At 44.7% G+C, this 17,421-nt stretch overlaps 1 protein-coding gene across 2 annotated transcripts in view; it reads left to right on the top strand.

Moving 5' to 3' along the window:
• Positions 1-17,421, top strand: part of SH3KBP1 (SH3 domain containing kinase binding protein 1) — a 1,359,457-nt gene that overhangs the window by 962,554 nt on the left and 379,482 nt on the right. For both annotated transcript variants that reach the window (XM_086934590.1, XM_086934589.1), the window contains one exon: positions 5,840-5,934. In XM_086934590.1, coding sequence (XP_086790716.1) covers positions 5,840-5,934 — 95 coding nt within the window. The remainder of the gene's footprint in view (positions 1-5,839; positions 5,935-17,421) is intronic.

Genomic DNA, 17,421 nt, shown 5'->3' with positions numbered 1-17,421 from the left:
ATCACTCGGAAAGATGCCAACACTTATCAGAATGAAATGCATGACTCACCCGACCCGAGTGCTGCAATTCCACAGTCAGGTGCAGTAAATAGCAGTCTCAGAGCACAAGAGCACACGGCGAGTCACACAGAGGCAGCTCTCAGCAGTGTCTCGCTCTGGCTGGCGATAGTTTGCAGAGATTAGGGGCCCACTCGAATGTTATTTTCCGGCGGGCCAAGCAGCATGAACTTGAAGCTAAGAGGATAGCAAATCAGGGGGCCCAGTCACGTTCGCCAATGACCCTCTAGAAGCTCAAGTGCACACGGAGGGCATTGACAATTTCCTGTTACGTGAACCTGAGCCTCGCACGCGCTCCAAATCTACGGCGGAATATGAAAGCGAAAGTTTTCCTCCACTCATTTATTGGCTAGAATGATACCAGAACAAACTGAAGATAGTGCCGGCTGGGTGGCACCAGTGGCGGAGTTTGAGGCGCCCCCCCCCCCCTTTATTCATTCAGTGCAGGTCTACTGCGGGATGATTTTCTCACCTAATAGGAATTTGCAGCCACTAAATGTCATCACAAAAACCATGTGTGGTGGTGTTGTGTCTGTTCTCCCCGAAGGGGCCCCCTGGAGCTTGGGGGCCCCCCCGCAATGCGTGGGCCTGTGTTACGCCCCTGCCTCTGCTAAGCCTTCTTTAAGTCCTTTTAATAAAACGTATTTAGTAAATATATAATCTAAAATAAACAAGCTGCAATCACTGTCTGTTCAGTGTAAGCTGACTAGGGCTCACTTCCATATAGTTCTCAGATGAATTCAATCAAATTGTGTGAAACTTAAAAAAATAAACAAAATTAAATGCTTAACCACAAAGTGGCTATGTTGCTCAAATTTAGAAGTCCCAGTTTTTAGGTCTTGCCTTCTAGACAACGTTTAGCTGTCTGTTTGTGAAACAGTTCATGTGGGCATTCTAACAACGTACAGTGGGCCTAGAGCCCGCCCATGGCTTACCATTGGTTGGCTTTATTGTCACCTTCATTTGTTTGCTTCTTATTCCTTGTCTTGCTTTTCTCTTCTTGTGTTTGACTCTCCCATGGGAGCAAAGCCTCTTTACCATCCTTTTGATTGACTGACTGCTTTCCTTCCTCTGCTCACATTTAGGGACTACATTTTCTTTTTAATTGAGTACTCCATGAGAGTGCATAAGGTTCCTTGCTCTCTCTTGTGCACTGCATCCCCATCTAAAATTCCCGCCCTGCCCATTTTTCCCCTTCATCACCCTAAACCCCACTAATCTGTTGCTGTGCTGCCCTACCCCTCTTGATTAAGTGTTTTATTAGTATCATTTTTTGAGAGCTCCAAGCAGCTCTCACTTGCTGCTGGGCCGCTCTGCCTAGCATAAAGCACTTTTGCACACCTGTTGCTTCCTATCCTTTCGCCCATCCTCCATTGATTCCCCCACCAGAACATCAAGCCCTCCCTAATCCACTCCCAAACCCCTCTTGCTTCTTTAAATCTTTTTTATTTAACTTTTTGGAAGGCCTGGCTGCTGCCATTTGCTTCCAGGCCTCTTGGCTATACCAAAAGTGCTCTCATGCAATTTTTTTTATTTACCGATCTAAGTGAAGTCTGCCATCTTAGATCAGTAAATTAAGAAAAATAAAATTCTGCCTGCGCCATTACGTAGCTATTCCATAGGGGCTCACATGCGTGTTCAGGCATTACCACATACGACATGACGCATGCGCCTACAGCCAAAGTGTCTGACAGAAGCAGCTGCTTGATTGAGCCTTTTCAAATTATTTTTTTTACTGTTGCTGCGCAGCATCGGCAAAATGAAATTCGCCTGCATTGGCAAAAAGCAATTTGTTTGTTTTATTCTGTTTTTAAACTACTTCCCCTGCCTCCCTTTCTGCAAAGAAAGCTCCCATGCTTGTTAAGCTGCATCCTTACTCATGGTGACTCGAGGTGGAGAGTCTTCAGTGATTCTCCCACCCCGAAATTAAGCCCCTAAGAAGTTCACCAGCATAGCAAAGGTGTCATGGGGAGCAGAGAAATGGCCTTCTGTTTAGGTAGTAAAGTACAGCAGTAACTGGGGAGCACTTTGCCCCTCAGCCCTGGCGCCAGGTGCCACTTCTGCTACACTTGCTACATTGAAGTCCTCTACTTTTAAGGACAAACGACGAGTAATGAAGGCCAAGGGAACAAGAGTGCCATTTCCCAGCAATCTGTGATAGGCATAGAGTGTTCCCTAGGACAACAACATTTCCCTTGTGTGCCGTGTATTAATAATTACCATAAGCAGTATACACTGAACCAAGTCTACTCAAGCAAATTATTAATATCTGACAATTATAATATTCTGAATCAAATTTAATTACACTCACTTTACGTAAAAAATTTTTTTTTTTACAATTATACATTTAAAATGTGTTAAAAAATACAATCAAATAAGTTATCTAGGCAAGCAATTCCTAGTATCTAGGTCTAAACGTATTATCAGAGCATGGATTTACATAAAATGTACTTACATGTATATAAAACATTTTACAACAAACAATTCTTTAAAAACTTTGCAAATTCACTGTTACAGAGTCCATTTTATTATCATTGAATTCAATGATAATAAAATGGACTCTGTAACAGTGAATTAATTGCACATATCGATATGGTATATGACCAGTCTTTGTATCCATGCCGACATTTTTCAACTTTCTCGGCTGTTAGGTTGTAATGCAATGACGTTTGTGACATGTAATGCCTCTGTCCATTTCCTATCAAGAGGTCGCACCTTGTTCTCCCTACCCCCTCCCACCCTTCATCCCCCCCGGCCAGGCATGTCCTGGAGCACCTACACTAATACTCCTCTAAAGTGCTTCCACTCTAAACTCCAACTCAACCCAAGACAAGCTTTGACCTGATTGGGGTCCTCAGTTGGGTGTAGCTAGGTTCCAGAGACACAGCGAGCACGGGACCCACGTGTGGGCATTCTTTTAGCCACTTGAGACATTACATCAAACACACAAAAGGTGATAGGAGAAATGCTTGCAATAAGTCTGACCACTGGTAATCACTCAGGTTAGCATTCCAACCCTTTTGCCTGCCATGCCACCTCAGATTAGATGCAGGATATGCAAATCAGCCTTGACCGTGTTCAAAAAGAAACAATCTAGCCCGAATTGCCACTCCTGGTCGCCATGAACCAGAACACAAGTAACCCAAGACTGGTTTTGCACTGATTGGGGATCTTCAATTCCATGTAGCTTGGTTCCAGTGGCACAGTGAACACGTGACCAATGTCTTGGCATGCGCTTGGCCACTTGGGTCATTACATCAAACACACTAAAGGTGATGAGAAGACTTTTTGCAATAAGCGTAACCACTGGCAATTGCTCTGGGTTGCATCCTACCTAACGTTCTTTTGCTCACTATGCCAACTCATTTGAGACCCAGCCATATGCAGATCAGCCCTGACCCTGCTCTGATTGGAACAGTGAAGCCTGAACTGCCAGTCCTGATCATACCTGAACCGAAGGACAAGCAACCCAAGACTAGTTTTGATCTGATTGGGACTCTTCAGTCGGGTGTAGCTTGATTGGAACTGTGAGCATGGGACTCATACATTTGCTCCCTTATGTGTTTTCATTAATGCCCTATTTCCTCGCAAACATGTAGTACAATATTGTTTTTAAAATATTGCTATGAAGGAGACTCTATTTGGTTGGAGCTGCTCTGTTCTGTCCTATTTGCAGAGTTGTTTTGACCCAACCTTACATGCAAGATTTTGCTTTATAAGAAAAGCAAAATATGAGTGTTCACACAAAAGTGGAGGTTGAAAATTTGAATCGAACTCTTTTTGGAGAAAGGGGGTAACATTTAGTTTTTTGCTAGATTTGAGCCAAGGGGGATATTCACAAGATTCTTTCATGTTGCAATAGTATCCTGTAGTCTGCAGACAGAACAAGCATTGCATTTATATTGTTAGAAAAAAGCCTACTAAACCGGCAAATCTCTTTTGGGCCGCACTCAGCTGGCACATTTTCCCAGCCAATAAATAAAGTTTCTATCTTTAACTCACTGGGGCTGTGCACATATTACAGTAACGATATCGCCTGGTGGCAGAGACTGCTCTAGGGGTATTGTAGTGAAATAATGCCTAGCCTTATCAGCACTTGGTGGTGGCTTGTGATACCCTGGGGGGGTTGGCTTTGTTGACAGTTTGTCTGCAAGTCAGATGCGCTAGAGATCTCGCCTTAACCCCTTCCATGCAGCCGCGATTCCCCTGGTGTGCTGTAAACAACGCAAACAGGGGCGGGCCGTGACGAACCCCAGCCGTCATTAGCACACGAGCACCGTAGTGCATGACGGCTGGGGTTCGTCATCAGCATGGAAGGGGTTAAGAAGTGTCTCCATCTTTGGAAAGGAAAACCTCAGGAATTCGGCCAAGTGATATAAAACTAAAAGCCATTCATTTCCATTGCACTCATAGTCCAGTTGCAGAGCGGAATTAGCGTTTTTGGAAACTGGCAAAATTCACCTTACTGCAGTTTAGGCAGAAGGGCAGATTTAATGCGCAAATAAAGAAAATAGCTGATGTTGGGCCGCCTGATGCCTGACAGGTTGCAGACCAACCAATGAGTGCCAGCTGCACACAGCATACACAAAGAAGCTGAAAACCCTCTCTGTAGGCGTTTCCATTTTAGGCCCTGAATACGAGTCAGTGTTTTTTAACCCATGGGTAAACCCATGTTCACACACGGCTCAAGATTATAAGTTGGTTGGTATTTTAACATATACCAACAACAAGAGAGACAGGGATAGAAATCAATCTTAGTCCTTTAATAGCTACTAATCAACACAACAGTGACTTATGGCGCAAAGAAAAAGGTGAAATTTGCGACCACAGAAGGGTGTGTGTGAGCGTGATGGAACAGGAACCTTCTGTCTTTAAACGACCCTCACTCACCAACCTAGTTGGTGACATGCTTCATCATCGGGTTCCCACCAGGGTGACAGTGTCTCCCTGGTGTGCTGCGACGCCTGAATTACAGCGGAGCAGGTTTTTTGGGATTGTGTGGCAGTGAAAAAAGTGGGTGAAGGTATTTAAAAGATGGCAGACTGCTCTCAAAAGTAATTTTAATGAAAGAACAGAATGCGATCGTTAAAAACAAGTGGGGTGGACACGTGTTGGTTTTAAAATTGAACCAGCTGTATCCTGGGTTTTTGGTAAAAAATGGTCGACATGTTTCTGCTTACGATTGCCTAATTCAGCAAAGCTTTCATCAGGACCAAAAGTGCAGCCCCCTGGCGGTATAGACACGCTAAGGCGTACCCTAACCTGGGGGGTACTATATAACACCTGGTAGCAACATGTGTGTTGGCAGGTCTGTTATTCCCCATTTTAGCTCCGATCTGTAAGTCAGGTCCACAAACAATGGTGGTTTCCTGGTGCCAATACAATTTACTTATGGGTGTTTTTACTTTTAACATTATTAGTCATATCTAAAATTAAGGTGCTATCATTTGAGCATATTTGCTAGGAGCTACAACCTTTATCCATTTAATTGTCTAATGTTTTATTTAAAAATACCTCATTTTAAGGTTATGATGCTTTTATCGTGTTCAAGTTGACATAGCAAAGTCAATGTTCCTCATCGTGACTTCGGGAATATTGCTCTGCCACTCCAATGTTAAAGTTTATCTCAATTGTTATTGTCTTTGTTGTTATGGCAAAATCACACTCCAGGGTTTAATTCGATTACCGGGTTTAGCAACATGTTTGAAATGAATTTGTAATAGCAAAAAGCTCTTGGATCACATGAACGAGTGATAGCTATTCTTTCCTGCTTTTGTTCCAGCAAAGGAATACTGTAAAGTACTTTTTCCGTATGAAGCACAAAATGAAGACGAGTTATCAATCAGAGAAGGTGACACTGTGCTGGTTATCAATAAGGTACGTTTTTTATCTGTATAAGTTCTTCGATAGACGTAAAACATATTCAGGACATTGTAAAGTGCCGAATAGTAGTTGATTTGCAGATGCTGTCCTGCTGCTGGTTGAAAGCATCACTTGCATCTGTATGGAATATTTCACTTTGATTCCCTTGCTTAGACACATAGGGTTGGCTGGATGAAGAACAATTATTATTGTACGCTGCAGCCTATGACCCCTTAGTATATACACTTGGTTTTCTCCTTCACGATTTATCGCTGTGATATCACTTGAGCTCTGAGCACCTTTATTTTATTTATCTTCCTGAAATATTATTACTTTGAGTGACGGGTACAGAGGTTCTCCAGTATTGGGGTGTCTTTCATAGATTCACATGCTTGAATATTCCCCGTCGTCGGAGTGGGAGTCCCACGGTAAATAAAATAGCAATAAATGCTAAATATATATAATAATATACAATAAATATATATATATACATAATAAGGAAAAACCCAAAAAATGCATACAATAACCATCTGGTACCTAACCAAGAGTTTCCACATAGGAATGCATGGGGAAAAAGAAGTTCCAATGCAGCCTATCCTTGTCATTATGTTAGTCCAAACTGCAGCCAATCAGGCGCCAGCAGCCCTCTAGAACCTTCTCCTCAGAGCTCAAGCCCTCAGATTTTCTACCGCACGTCGTGTGTAAGGGAGTCTCCCTGAGCTCTGCTCAGTTTCTTTCTTCAAGTGTTCCAGTTTCTTCCAAAATGTCTTCAAGTAAGAAGTCTCTCTTCAGAGCTTGTTCCTCATGTGGAAAGCTGAGATTATTTCATGATGACCCACACAGTAAGTGTATTTACTGCCTTTACCCGGACCATGAAGTGGGTACCTGTAAACTCTGTAGAAAATTCTCAGAGAAAACTCAAAAGGACAGAGAAGGCCGTTTACTTGTCTGGCTTCAGAGGCTTAAAGACAAAGATAATGTAATTTCTGACGCTGAAAGTCTTGGGTCAGGCCATTCTAAAGCAGCTTCTAAACGTGGTAGTGTGCAGGAGGTGCCTTCACCATTTCTTAAAAAGAGGAAAGTTTCCCTCACAATGACCCCTGCGGTGTCTTCACCTTTGCCTACCACGTCTGGGCCCACGAGACAAAGCTCTCAGGCTCCTTCTGCTTCAAAGTCCAGTTTTTCTGTGAGGAAAACGGATTTGCCGTCGACGACGGGAGTTTCTTCTCCGTCGACGAGAATGGCTGTCTCTGGTTCCAAATCGACGACGACAGTCACAACGACGCTGGCCTCTGGATCGTCGTCGGCTTTAGCGTCGACGTCTTCATCGTCGATGAGAGTGGTTCTCAGCTCTAAGACTGTGTCTTCTGTGATTCCTATTTCATCTTCAACGACGAAAAAAGCTCACTCGTCGACGACCCGGTCGTCGTCGACTAGAGGTGGGAAGGCTTTGACTCCGTCTACGCTCTTGTCGACGAGCGCACCGTCGACGGCTATCCCGTCGACGAGGGGACCTGTTCCATCCGCTCCGTCGACGACCGCTCCGTCGACGACCGCTCCGTCGACGATGACTCCGTCGACGATGACTCCGTCGACGAAGACATTGAAAGTGAAGGTTCCGTCGACGATGACTCCATCGATACCGCTGAAGACTGCTCCGTCGACGGTCTCCTCGTCGACGATGGCATCCAAGTCGATCCCATCGCAGAAGTCAATTGATGTCATGCCGTCGACGCGTACGCAGGACACTATTTCGACGCCGGCCTCTTCTTTTGCTACAATGCCTCTTTTGCCCTTGCAGTCCAGCAAACCACAATTCGAGACTCTTACAGAGCAAGAGATGATTAATCCTCCATCTCCGCTGTTTGCGACTGATTCTGATCAAGAGTCTGATGACCAAGCTCACAGTCTTTCGGATCTAAATATTAAGTGCCAAGACTTCAGTAACGACGAGGAAGATGTTTATGGCCAACATCAAACAACTCACACTCAGGTTCCAACTGCGATGTTGCCTATCTCCATGATATCAAACCTCCAAAGTATGTTGGAAGACTACAATCGGCGTTTCCCACCAACGCCACAGGTTACAACGGTCCCATCAGTAATAAATCCAGTTTCTAACCCGGTTCTGGCTCCTCCTCAACCAGCGTCGCCTGTAACTGTTCACCGAACTACATCAGTTCGTGTTCACACTACCATCTATCCAGAGGATGATGATGACGAGAATCCTCCAGAGCGTGAAGATGGTGAAGTTTCTGAAGTAGATGAGGATGGTGAGGAACATTTGGCGGAGTGGGATGACTATCGTGCTCAAACACCATCTCCTTCTCAGGTGCCTGCAGCGGATTCTCCTCCAGTAGACATCGCGGGCTTCCACCAGTTAATGGATAGGGCAGCACAGCGATTCAAATTGCCACGAGCACACCGAGAGGAAGATTGTTTCCTATACGATTTCAAAAACCAGCCCTTGAAACAGATCCACACAGTCCCGATTATAGATTTCATCTGGTCTGAGGGGGAGAAAATAATGAAGACGCCAAACTCTTTACCAGCACAGCTGCCAAGGTTAGAAAAGAAATACAAAGCTCCTATAGGATCTCCAGCATGCCTTACAGGTCAACCTAAGCCCGACTCTGTCGTCACGCAGGCAGCTCAACGGGGTTCAAAGAATCCGGCGTCTACAATCACTGCTCCTCCGGACCGTGAGGGCCGTCGCCTGGATGCTATTGGGCGAAAATTTTCCTCCATGTCCTCTACAACAGTTCGAGTAGCTAACGCAATGGCCATTTTAGGCCGTTATGACCGTCAGGCTTGGGCTGACATGGCCGCCTACGTGGCGTTACTCCCAGATGCTTCCAAGGCAGAAGCACAGAAAATTCTGCAAGAAGGAGAGAGGACGGCAGAAGAACTTATAGATTGTGCAGTGGATGTAGCCTGCACCGGTTTTCGCCAGCTCGCTGGAGCGGCCATTCTGCGTCGCCAGGGTTGGTTACGCTCGACTTCGTTTCGGCAGGAAGTTCAGGCACGAATCCTAGATATGCCATATGACGGCGAGTCATTATTTGGAGCGCATATTGATGAAGCGCTACAATCCATTAAAAAGGACACGGACACTGCACGTGCTTTGGGTACCCTTCAGTTTAAGAAGCAGCCCTTTCGGGGTGCTCGAGGACGTGGCACTACGTCCACTTTTCGTGGAGGAAGCAGTCAATACCGGTCCTTCAACCAAGGTAACCAGCGTTACACCGGTAACCGCCAGCAGTCTTCCCGTCAGCAGCCTGCCAGAACTTACAGAGGGAAGTCTAATTTCAGAGGACAATCCAACAAACGTCAATGACTCCTCTGTCGAACGGAGAATTGGAGGTCAAATCTGTTTGGTTCTCAATGGTCCTCCATTACTACGGACCGTTGGGCACTCGACATTGTGAAGAGAGGCCATGCATTGGAATTTGTCGAGGTACCTCCTCCAACGCCACCTTCCGGACCACCACCCCCGCACCTCAAAGAACTATTTCATCAGGTTCGCCTTCTCCTTCAAAAGGGTGCGGTGGAAGTTGTGCCAAAGTCGCAGAGAGGGAAGGGGTTTTATTCCCGTTTTTTCCTCGTCATCAAAAAGAACGGAGAATGGAGACCAATACTGGACTTGAGAGCACTCAATCATTATCTCAAGGACCAGACCTTCCGTATGCTCACGCTTACAGAGATCTTGCGTTTGCTCTCAGTCGGAGATTTCATGACTACCATCGATCTCCGGGACGCCTACTTCCATGTCCCAATTCTAGTGGCTCATCGCAAGTTCCTGCGCTTCAAGGTGGGGCACCTTCATTTCCAATTCAGGGTCCTTCCATTTGGCCTCCGTTCAGCCCCCCGAGTCTTTACAAAAATGTTGGCTCCGGTCATGGCTTTTCTTCGTCTCCAAGGCATACAGATATTCCCATATCTCGACGACTGCCTTGTGAAATCACAATCCCGCGCACAAGTTCTACACCATACTGCAATCTGCCAGACAGTATTCCGTTCCTTGGGTCTGTCCATCAATCTGGAGAAATCTCAATTGCAGCCAACAACTTGCAAAGATTTCCTAGGAGCAACGTTGGACACCAACCTAGCCAAAGCATTTGTCTCCCGGGAACGTCAACAGAGGATCCTCCGGCTAGTTTCGCTACTTCTCGCAAAGAAGTGCGTTTCAGTCCGCTTGTTGAAGTCTTTTTTGGGGATGGCTTCGTCATGCATCGCTCTTGTCCCTCATTGCCGACTACGGGCACGACCTATCCAACAGGCTCTGGACAAGCAGTGGCGTCAGGTCACCGGTTCCTTCAACGATCAGGTCTCCATCACCATTCCCATGAAGAAGGCGCTCAGATGGTGGGCACAACCACACCAGCTGGCAGCAGGCACGTCTTTTCTGTCCAACACCCCAGATCTAACACTGACGACGGATGCCTCCCTGGAGGGCTGGGGAGCTCACCTCCAAGACCTGTCCGTGAAAGGGAAATGGACTTTCCATCAAAAGACCTGGCACATCAACAAGTTGGAGCTGATGGCTATCTTTCAGGCCCTGAAATCATTTCAACCAGTGCTGCAGGGAGAGTCAGTTCTCATACAAACGGACAACACGACCTGCATGCATTATATAAACAAGCAGGGCGGAACGAAGTCTCCGTGTTATCCCGCCTGGCAGAGGCGATTTGGGACTGGTCCATCAATCATCAAATCCAAATCACTGCAGTACATCTTCCGGGGTTGTCCAACCTCCTGGCGGATTCCCTAAGCAGATCCCGATCATCCAACCACGAGTGGGAACTCCACCAGCCAACACTCGATATGGTCTTTCACCGTTGGGGATTCCCTGCAATCGACCTCTTTGCGACTCCAGAGAACCGCAAATGCCCCGCTTACGCAAGCTGGCATCCCCACAAAGGGTCCCAAGGCAATGCCCTTCTGATGGATTGGTCGAATCTCTTCGCCTACGCTTTTCCTCCGATCCCTCTAGTGCCTCGCGTACTTTGGAAGATGCGGAGAGAGCCTTGCCGCATCCTTCTGATTGCTCCCAGGTGGCCACGACAGGCGTGGTTCTCAGAGCTGCTACTCCTGTCTCAATGCAAACCCATTCTTCTTCATCCTCGAATGGATCTTCTCTCCATGAACAGGGGTCAAATCTACCATCCGGACCCCTCTTCCCTGAGCTTGTCAGCCTGGAACCTGAGCACTGTGAATTTGCACATCTAAGCATCCCTCAGGAGTGTCGTAACATCCTCGCTCAGGCCAGGGCTCCATCAACTATAAAAACCTATAAGTTGAAATGGAAACGCTTTTGCCACTGGTGTGCAGACGCCGGAGTACATCCTTTGCGTGCCACGCCCGCTGAGCTCCTCCCTTTCTTTCTCCATCTGGCTCAGTCGGGTTTGTCACATGCTACTTTAAGAGTTTTTCTGGCGGCAATCTCACGCTTCCGCCATGATGGCTCCGCCTCCTTATGCTCATCCAGATTGATACGTCAATTCTTCAAAGGACTTCTTCGGACTTTTCCTCCAGTTCGGCGTCCTCCTACAGAGTGGCGCCTCAACATTGTCCTGTCACAATTAATGACTGCTCCGTTTGAACCAATCCATAGTGCAGACCTCAAGTATGTCACCTGGAAGGTTGCGCTTTTACTTGCACTGACGTCCTCACGTCGAGTGAGTGATATGCATGCTTTCACGATTAAACAACCATTTCTACAGTTCAAACCGGATTCTGTGCTTTTACGCACTAACCCTACTTTCCTTCCAAAAGTGCCGTCAGACTTCCATATTAATGAACCTGTTATACGAAAGTCTTTCTTTGCCAATCCGCAATCACCTGCGGAACAACGCCTGCACTCTTTGGACATTAAAAGATGTTTAAAGTTCTACATCAGCAGAACAGCCCAGTTCCGAAAATCGGATCAGCTCTTCGTGGCCTATGGCCGTTTTCAAAAAGGGCGACCAGTCACCAAACCTACAGTAGCCCGCTGGGTGGCTTCGGCGATTGCTTTCTGCCATCAGAAAGCGGGAAAGCCTTTACAGTCTACAGTGAGAGCCCACTCTACCAGGTCTGTGGCCTCTTCGACTGCACTCTTTGCCGGAGTTCCATTGCATCAGATTTGCAGAGCTGCCACGTGGTCCAGCAGGCACACGTTCACGAAGCACTACAATCTGGGTGCCATGGCCGAAGGGGATACCGCAGTGGGACAAGCTGTGCTCCGTAATCTTTTTCAATAAGGTGAGCCTCTGTTCTACCCTCCTCCTATGGTTTCCAGTCTTATGCATGTCTTCTCTATGTATACATATAGTTTTATAACTGCTATGACATGGGTTTACACCTGTTGATTCCAACCTTTTGTGTATACATTGCATCCTGGAAACTTTGTGTTCGGATACGGACTGCTTACTATTCTATATTCAAGCATGTGAATCTATGAAAGACACCCCAATACTGGAGAAGAACAATTGTTACTTACCTGTAAACAGGTGGTTCTCCAGTATTGGTGTCTTTCATAGATTCACATGCGACCCTCCCATCCTCCCCTCAGAGGCTCGCTTCTCCTCATAGACTCTGTGGTCACTCTTGTGCTACGAAAATCTGAGGGCTTGAGCTCTGAGGAGAAGGTTCTAGAGGGCTGCTGGCGCCTGATTGGCTGCAGTTTGGACTAACATAATGACAAGGATAGGCTGCATTGGAACTTCTTTTTCCCCATGCATTCCTATGTGGAAACTCTTGGTTAGGTACCAGATGGTTATTGTATGCATTTTTTGGGTTTTTCCTTATTATGTATATATATATTTATTGTATATTATTATATATATTTAGCATTTATTGCTATTTTATTTACCGTGGGACTCCCACTCCGACGACGGGGAATATTCAAGCATGTGAATCTATGAAAGACACCAATACTGGAGAACCACCTGTTTACAGGTAAGTAACAATTGTTCTTTCTGCTTAAATCATTTTTTGAGATAGTGTTGCGTATGTCATGTAGACACTGTCTTAATTTATCACTAATAATACCACTTCAAGCAATTATTGTGTGTACACATTTTTGCCCCTGGGTTCTTTGTTTTTTGCTCAGCATTTGTGCTGGTACATGTGCTTTTTTAACTAAGGCTTCAAACAGATTTGACAAATGAGGTGAAAAATATTTCTACAAACGAAGACGTATTTTTCTTATGCAATTTAAAACATTATAATGGACTTTTACACTACAAGTCTGGAGTATTAGGTCATTTAGCATTGATTGTCCAGAAGCTCTTTTCAAGAGAAGAACAAAGCCAAGCAGGTTATCAATTTGGAGGCAATTTGCTGTGACTTGAGAAATGATATAGGAGTTGGAGGCAATTATGGTTTTTTGACGTGTGTGTGTGTGTGTGTGTGTCCTTCGTGCATGTGTGTGTGTGTGTGTAGGTGGTATATTTATAGTGCAAATCTATTCAAAATGCAGTTGAGCACTGTAAAGGGACAAAGACAAGCATAAAGCCAACAAGTTATAGGCGAAGTAGCTGGTTTGTGGAATGCTGCTTCATTGTGATGTAGTGTTCTTTAAAGGGGTGCTTCTTCAACTCTTTGTAAAATTTGGATAGCTTTGGGGATATGTGCTAGATTAAGGGGTGCTTCATCCCCCCCAAAAGTACTATGCAGGAGTTAACCCCCAAAAGTACTATGCAGGACTGTTGCACAGCCTGGACCATCCACCTTGCCTTCATGAATCTGTCATCCGATTTTGACTGTGTAAATAGAACTAAGCTATGGCAGTCCATGAGGGCAATGGGAGTGGAAAATATCATAGTTAATTTTCTGGAGGACCTGCATTCATCAACTAAAGCTAATGTCAGGTTCTCACAAAATTTGCAGGTATCCAAGGACTTTGAGATTATGAAGGGCGTCTGGCAAGGTTGCATTTTGGCACCATTTTTATTCAATTTTTATATTAATGAACTAGACAGAGTGCTGAGGGCAATCAGTGCTGATTTTCCCAATGTAGGACGGCGTGGCATTCCCGTTCTGCTTTACGCGATGATGCCGTTCTAATATCCAGAACCGAATTGGGCTAACAAACCCTTTTAACTGCATTTTCTGGATTCATGACAGATCGAGACTTAGCCATTAATAATTCAAAATCCTATGCCATGAAAGTAGGGAAACACACGAAAAAGAGCTTCTAGTTTAGATCCGGCAATGACAAGATTGCCAGCACAAACGTCTTTTCTTACTTAGGGGTCTTATTTGATGATCAACTCGGGTGGGATCCCTTAATCAAAAGAAAAAATGGTAACTGGTGCGGGTCAAGGGTGCAATTTTTCATTTTGCCTCTAAAGTGGGAAAGAAACCGACGGGAGCTATGCTTCAAGTGTATCAAGCAAAAAGCTTAGCTACAGCAACCTATGGCAGTGAGATCTGGGGCTACACTTTAACGGAACCCCTTCAAGTAGTGGACAATGGGTATTTAAAAAGGTTATGTGTCCCGAGAGGAACCTCGAACATGGCGGTACATGAGGACTTGAGGGTTCCCTACCTAAGAGATACCCTTGCTCTGCGTCCCTTGATCTTCTGGTTAACGTGTTGGTTAAACGAAGATCTAACCTTCACTCAATTGGTTTTAAGAGAGTGTCTGTCCTTAGATAATGTGGCTCGTATCCCCAGGCTTAATAAGGATTCAAAATGATTGGGCGGGGAGATTTATTTTTTAAGCCAGATGCTATTGTAAAAGAGGACGTGGATTTAACCAAGACAGCCTTTCTGAGCAGGAGGCATGCAGATCAGGATGCAGAAGAGGTACGGAAACCGAGTGTTCGGGCATACCTATTGCTCAAATCAACACCACTGTCTGAACCAAATCTTAGAGGGTCCTTGACGTCTCATGAAAAATTAATTTTAACTGGGTTCCAGATGAATCTCTTTAATCTCCTACTAGCAAGACCTAAGGGGGCTTCTAGAGGTCAAGTGCTAGCTTCCTGTGGCTGCAACAGAAAGTCTCCTTAGGATTTGCTGCACTTTATGTTTTTTTGAAAAATGTATGAAGTCCCCAGGAGGCATTTTTTAGTTCTATTTTAAAGAAATGTAATTTTAATCAGGTTAGACCTGCACTAATGTATCTCCAACTGCTGAAGGATTATTGCAGTATTTTTATTGTAGGGTTTTTAAAGGCAACAATGAAATCTAGGCACTGTTTGGACATGTAACGTCTTTTTTTATCTAGGCATGTTTTTAGATGATTCTTTGTGTGGTAACTGAGTCTGTTTTTTAATTTGTGGTACAATTTATTGTCTGTATTGTATCTGTGTAACTTTTATGGTTTTATTAACAAAAACCGAATAAAGTTTTCTGACTGACTACTATGCAGGAGTTCAGAAGAGGAATGAGAAATAAAGATGCCTTTAGATTTTGTTTTAATCTTGTCACATTTTCTGTGCTTCAAAGACAGGTTGAATGTCAGGTTGTGCCTGGAGACAAATTTATACTTATTCTCTTTTAACAAGAAGATTGGTGTTTACATTCTCTTTCTGCAAAGTGAGAGGATTTTGTAAAGCGAACTTTGTGACAATCTTGCTTATTTTGTTGTTGTTTTATATAGCGCAAATTTGGCCCAAAGTTATCAGAGCGCTTTACATGAGCACCAGTTGCGTTACAGACGGCCACATTAATTTTTGTTTGGTTAGGCGCAGAGAGAGTAAGTGATTTGCCCAGAATCACAGGATGTTGAGTGTCCCTGCCGAGACCACATCCTCACTCCAATGATGTAACAGGAGGGTTAAAGGAAAGGCTGTAAGATGTTATTTTTTCTAACACACAACTACATTTAAATATCTGTAAACAAACTGTACAAATATATCACAATATGTCAGCAGTAAAGAATGCACAAATAAAGCAGATTTTGTTTGTAATTCTAAAGTGTGATGGAAACAAAGATTGTAATAGGATCAAAATAAATCAAGACTCTTTACTTAATTCGCAAATTATAAATATTCTCTGAAACACGATTTCCACACATTGTTTGTGAGCTATATTGTTTTATTGGTAAAACTGTGTTTTTGTGCACTGTTAGTGGCCATTTCAATGCAAAGTTGCTGTCTGTAATTGACAGTGAGCTATTACACCATGCTTTAGTAATATATTTGCAACAGTGGGCACCAAAATGCACCTCCAGATACATACTACACCGGCCAGTTCTCTTGCTGAATATATTTGCTTCACTTTCTCTTTGTGTGACACTTGGATTTTTCACAATCCCTATAACTTTAGTGGTGTAATACTGATGAAAGCGCCCCCACTTTGAACATTGTTCTAGCACCACTTGGTCCTGATGGATGTGGGGATGTTGTTCCAGATCCTGGGTGAATAGCTGAAAAAGGCCTGCTGCTTTGTTTTTCACACTTAGGGCCTTCAATCAATCAATCATTTATAGAGCGCGCTACTCACCCATGAGGGTCTCAAGGTGCTGTGTGGGTGTGGGCGGGGGGGGGGGACGAAGGTGGAGGGAGGGTGAATCTCTGGATCAGTCGAAAAGCCAGGTCGTGAGGAACTTCTTGAAGGTGAACAAATAATTAAAAGGGGGAGTGAAGAGGTAGTGCTAGAGAGCACTCAGGTGGGCGCACCCTCCTCCAGTTAATGGTATAAATAAACAACAAGGTCCACCTCTAGAAGGTTTCCTGTGAGCCAGAATATATCAGGCATACACAGTATTTGTTAAAATACCCCTCGCACACCAAAAGGGCCCTTGGTGTCATGCTTCATCATCAGGGTCTTCCCGCTCCGCTGCGGGACGGGGTGTGCTACAACTAGCGACTACGCTCGAGCACTTAGATAGTAAGTGCTATGTGAAGTGTATTGAGTGAGTGTGAGTAGGGTCAGGAGTGATATGGAAAAGTGAGATTTAAAAGAATACCTGGCCTTATGAAAGCAAAAAATTCTTTATTAGTCATAGGCTGGTATCGTTAAAAACAGTGTGGCGGAGACAATCTAGCTTAACAATGGGCTAGTTCTCCTGGTGTTGTCAATATGTTTCGAGGCTGACTGCCTCTTCGTCAGGACGGGGTCAGATCCCTCTGTCACTCACTAAGGTTGGCAACAATGTGTGCTATGTGTATATACAAGTGAATAGAAAATAGATTATAATCCAACTGCAAAATGGCATTCAATATTGAACAGTTATAGCCCTGTCAGTATTTCTGAGTCGTGGGCCTGCAAAGATAAAGATAGAGCACATAAGTATTTACTGCGCGTCCCAATGAGCGTTCATATATCACCTGTGGAAGGAAAGATGGTGACATATTAGGTGACTTTGCGATTTGCCGATAAGATACACTTAGGTGCTGTGACCTGTAGGTGAAAAGAAAAACACTACAAGACAAAACCAACACTTAACATAAAACACACTATGTCGTGAAGTTCTGTACTAGTCTCTGGTGAGCTGTAAAATTAAAAGACGGAGGACTGAATACATACTGGAATAAATAGGAGTCAGTGCCCCATGAGCCGGTCTGG

Source organism: Lissotriton vulgaris, chromosome 8 (genome assembly GCF_964263255.1).
Source record: "Lissotriton vulgaris chromosome 8, aLisVul1.2, whole genome shotgun sequence".
Taxonomy (NCBI): Eukaryota; Metazoa; Chordata; class Amphibia; order Caudata; family Salamandridae; genus Lissotriton; species Lissotriton vulgaris.
This window is presented reverse-complemented; position numbering and strand designations above follow the sequence as displayed.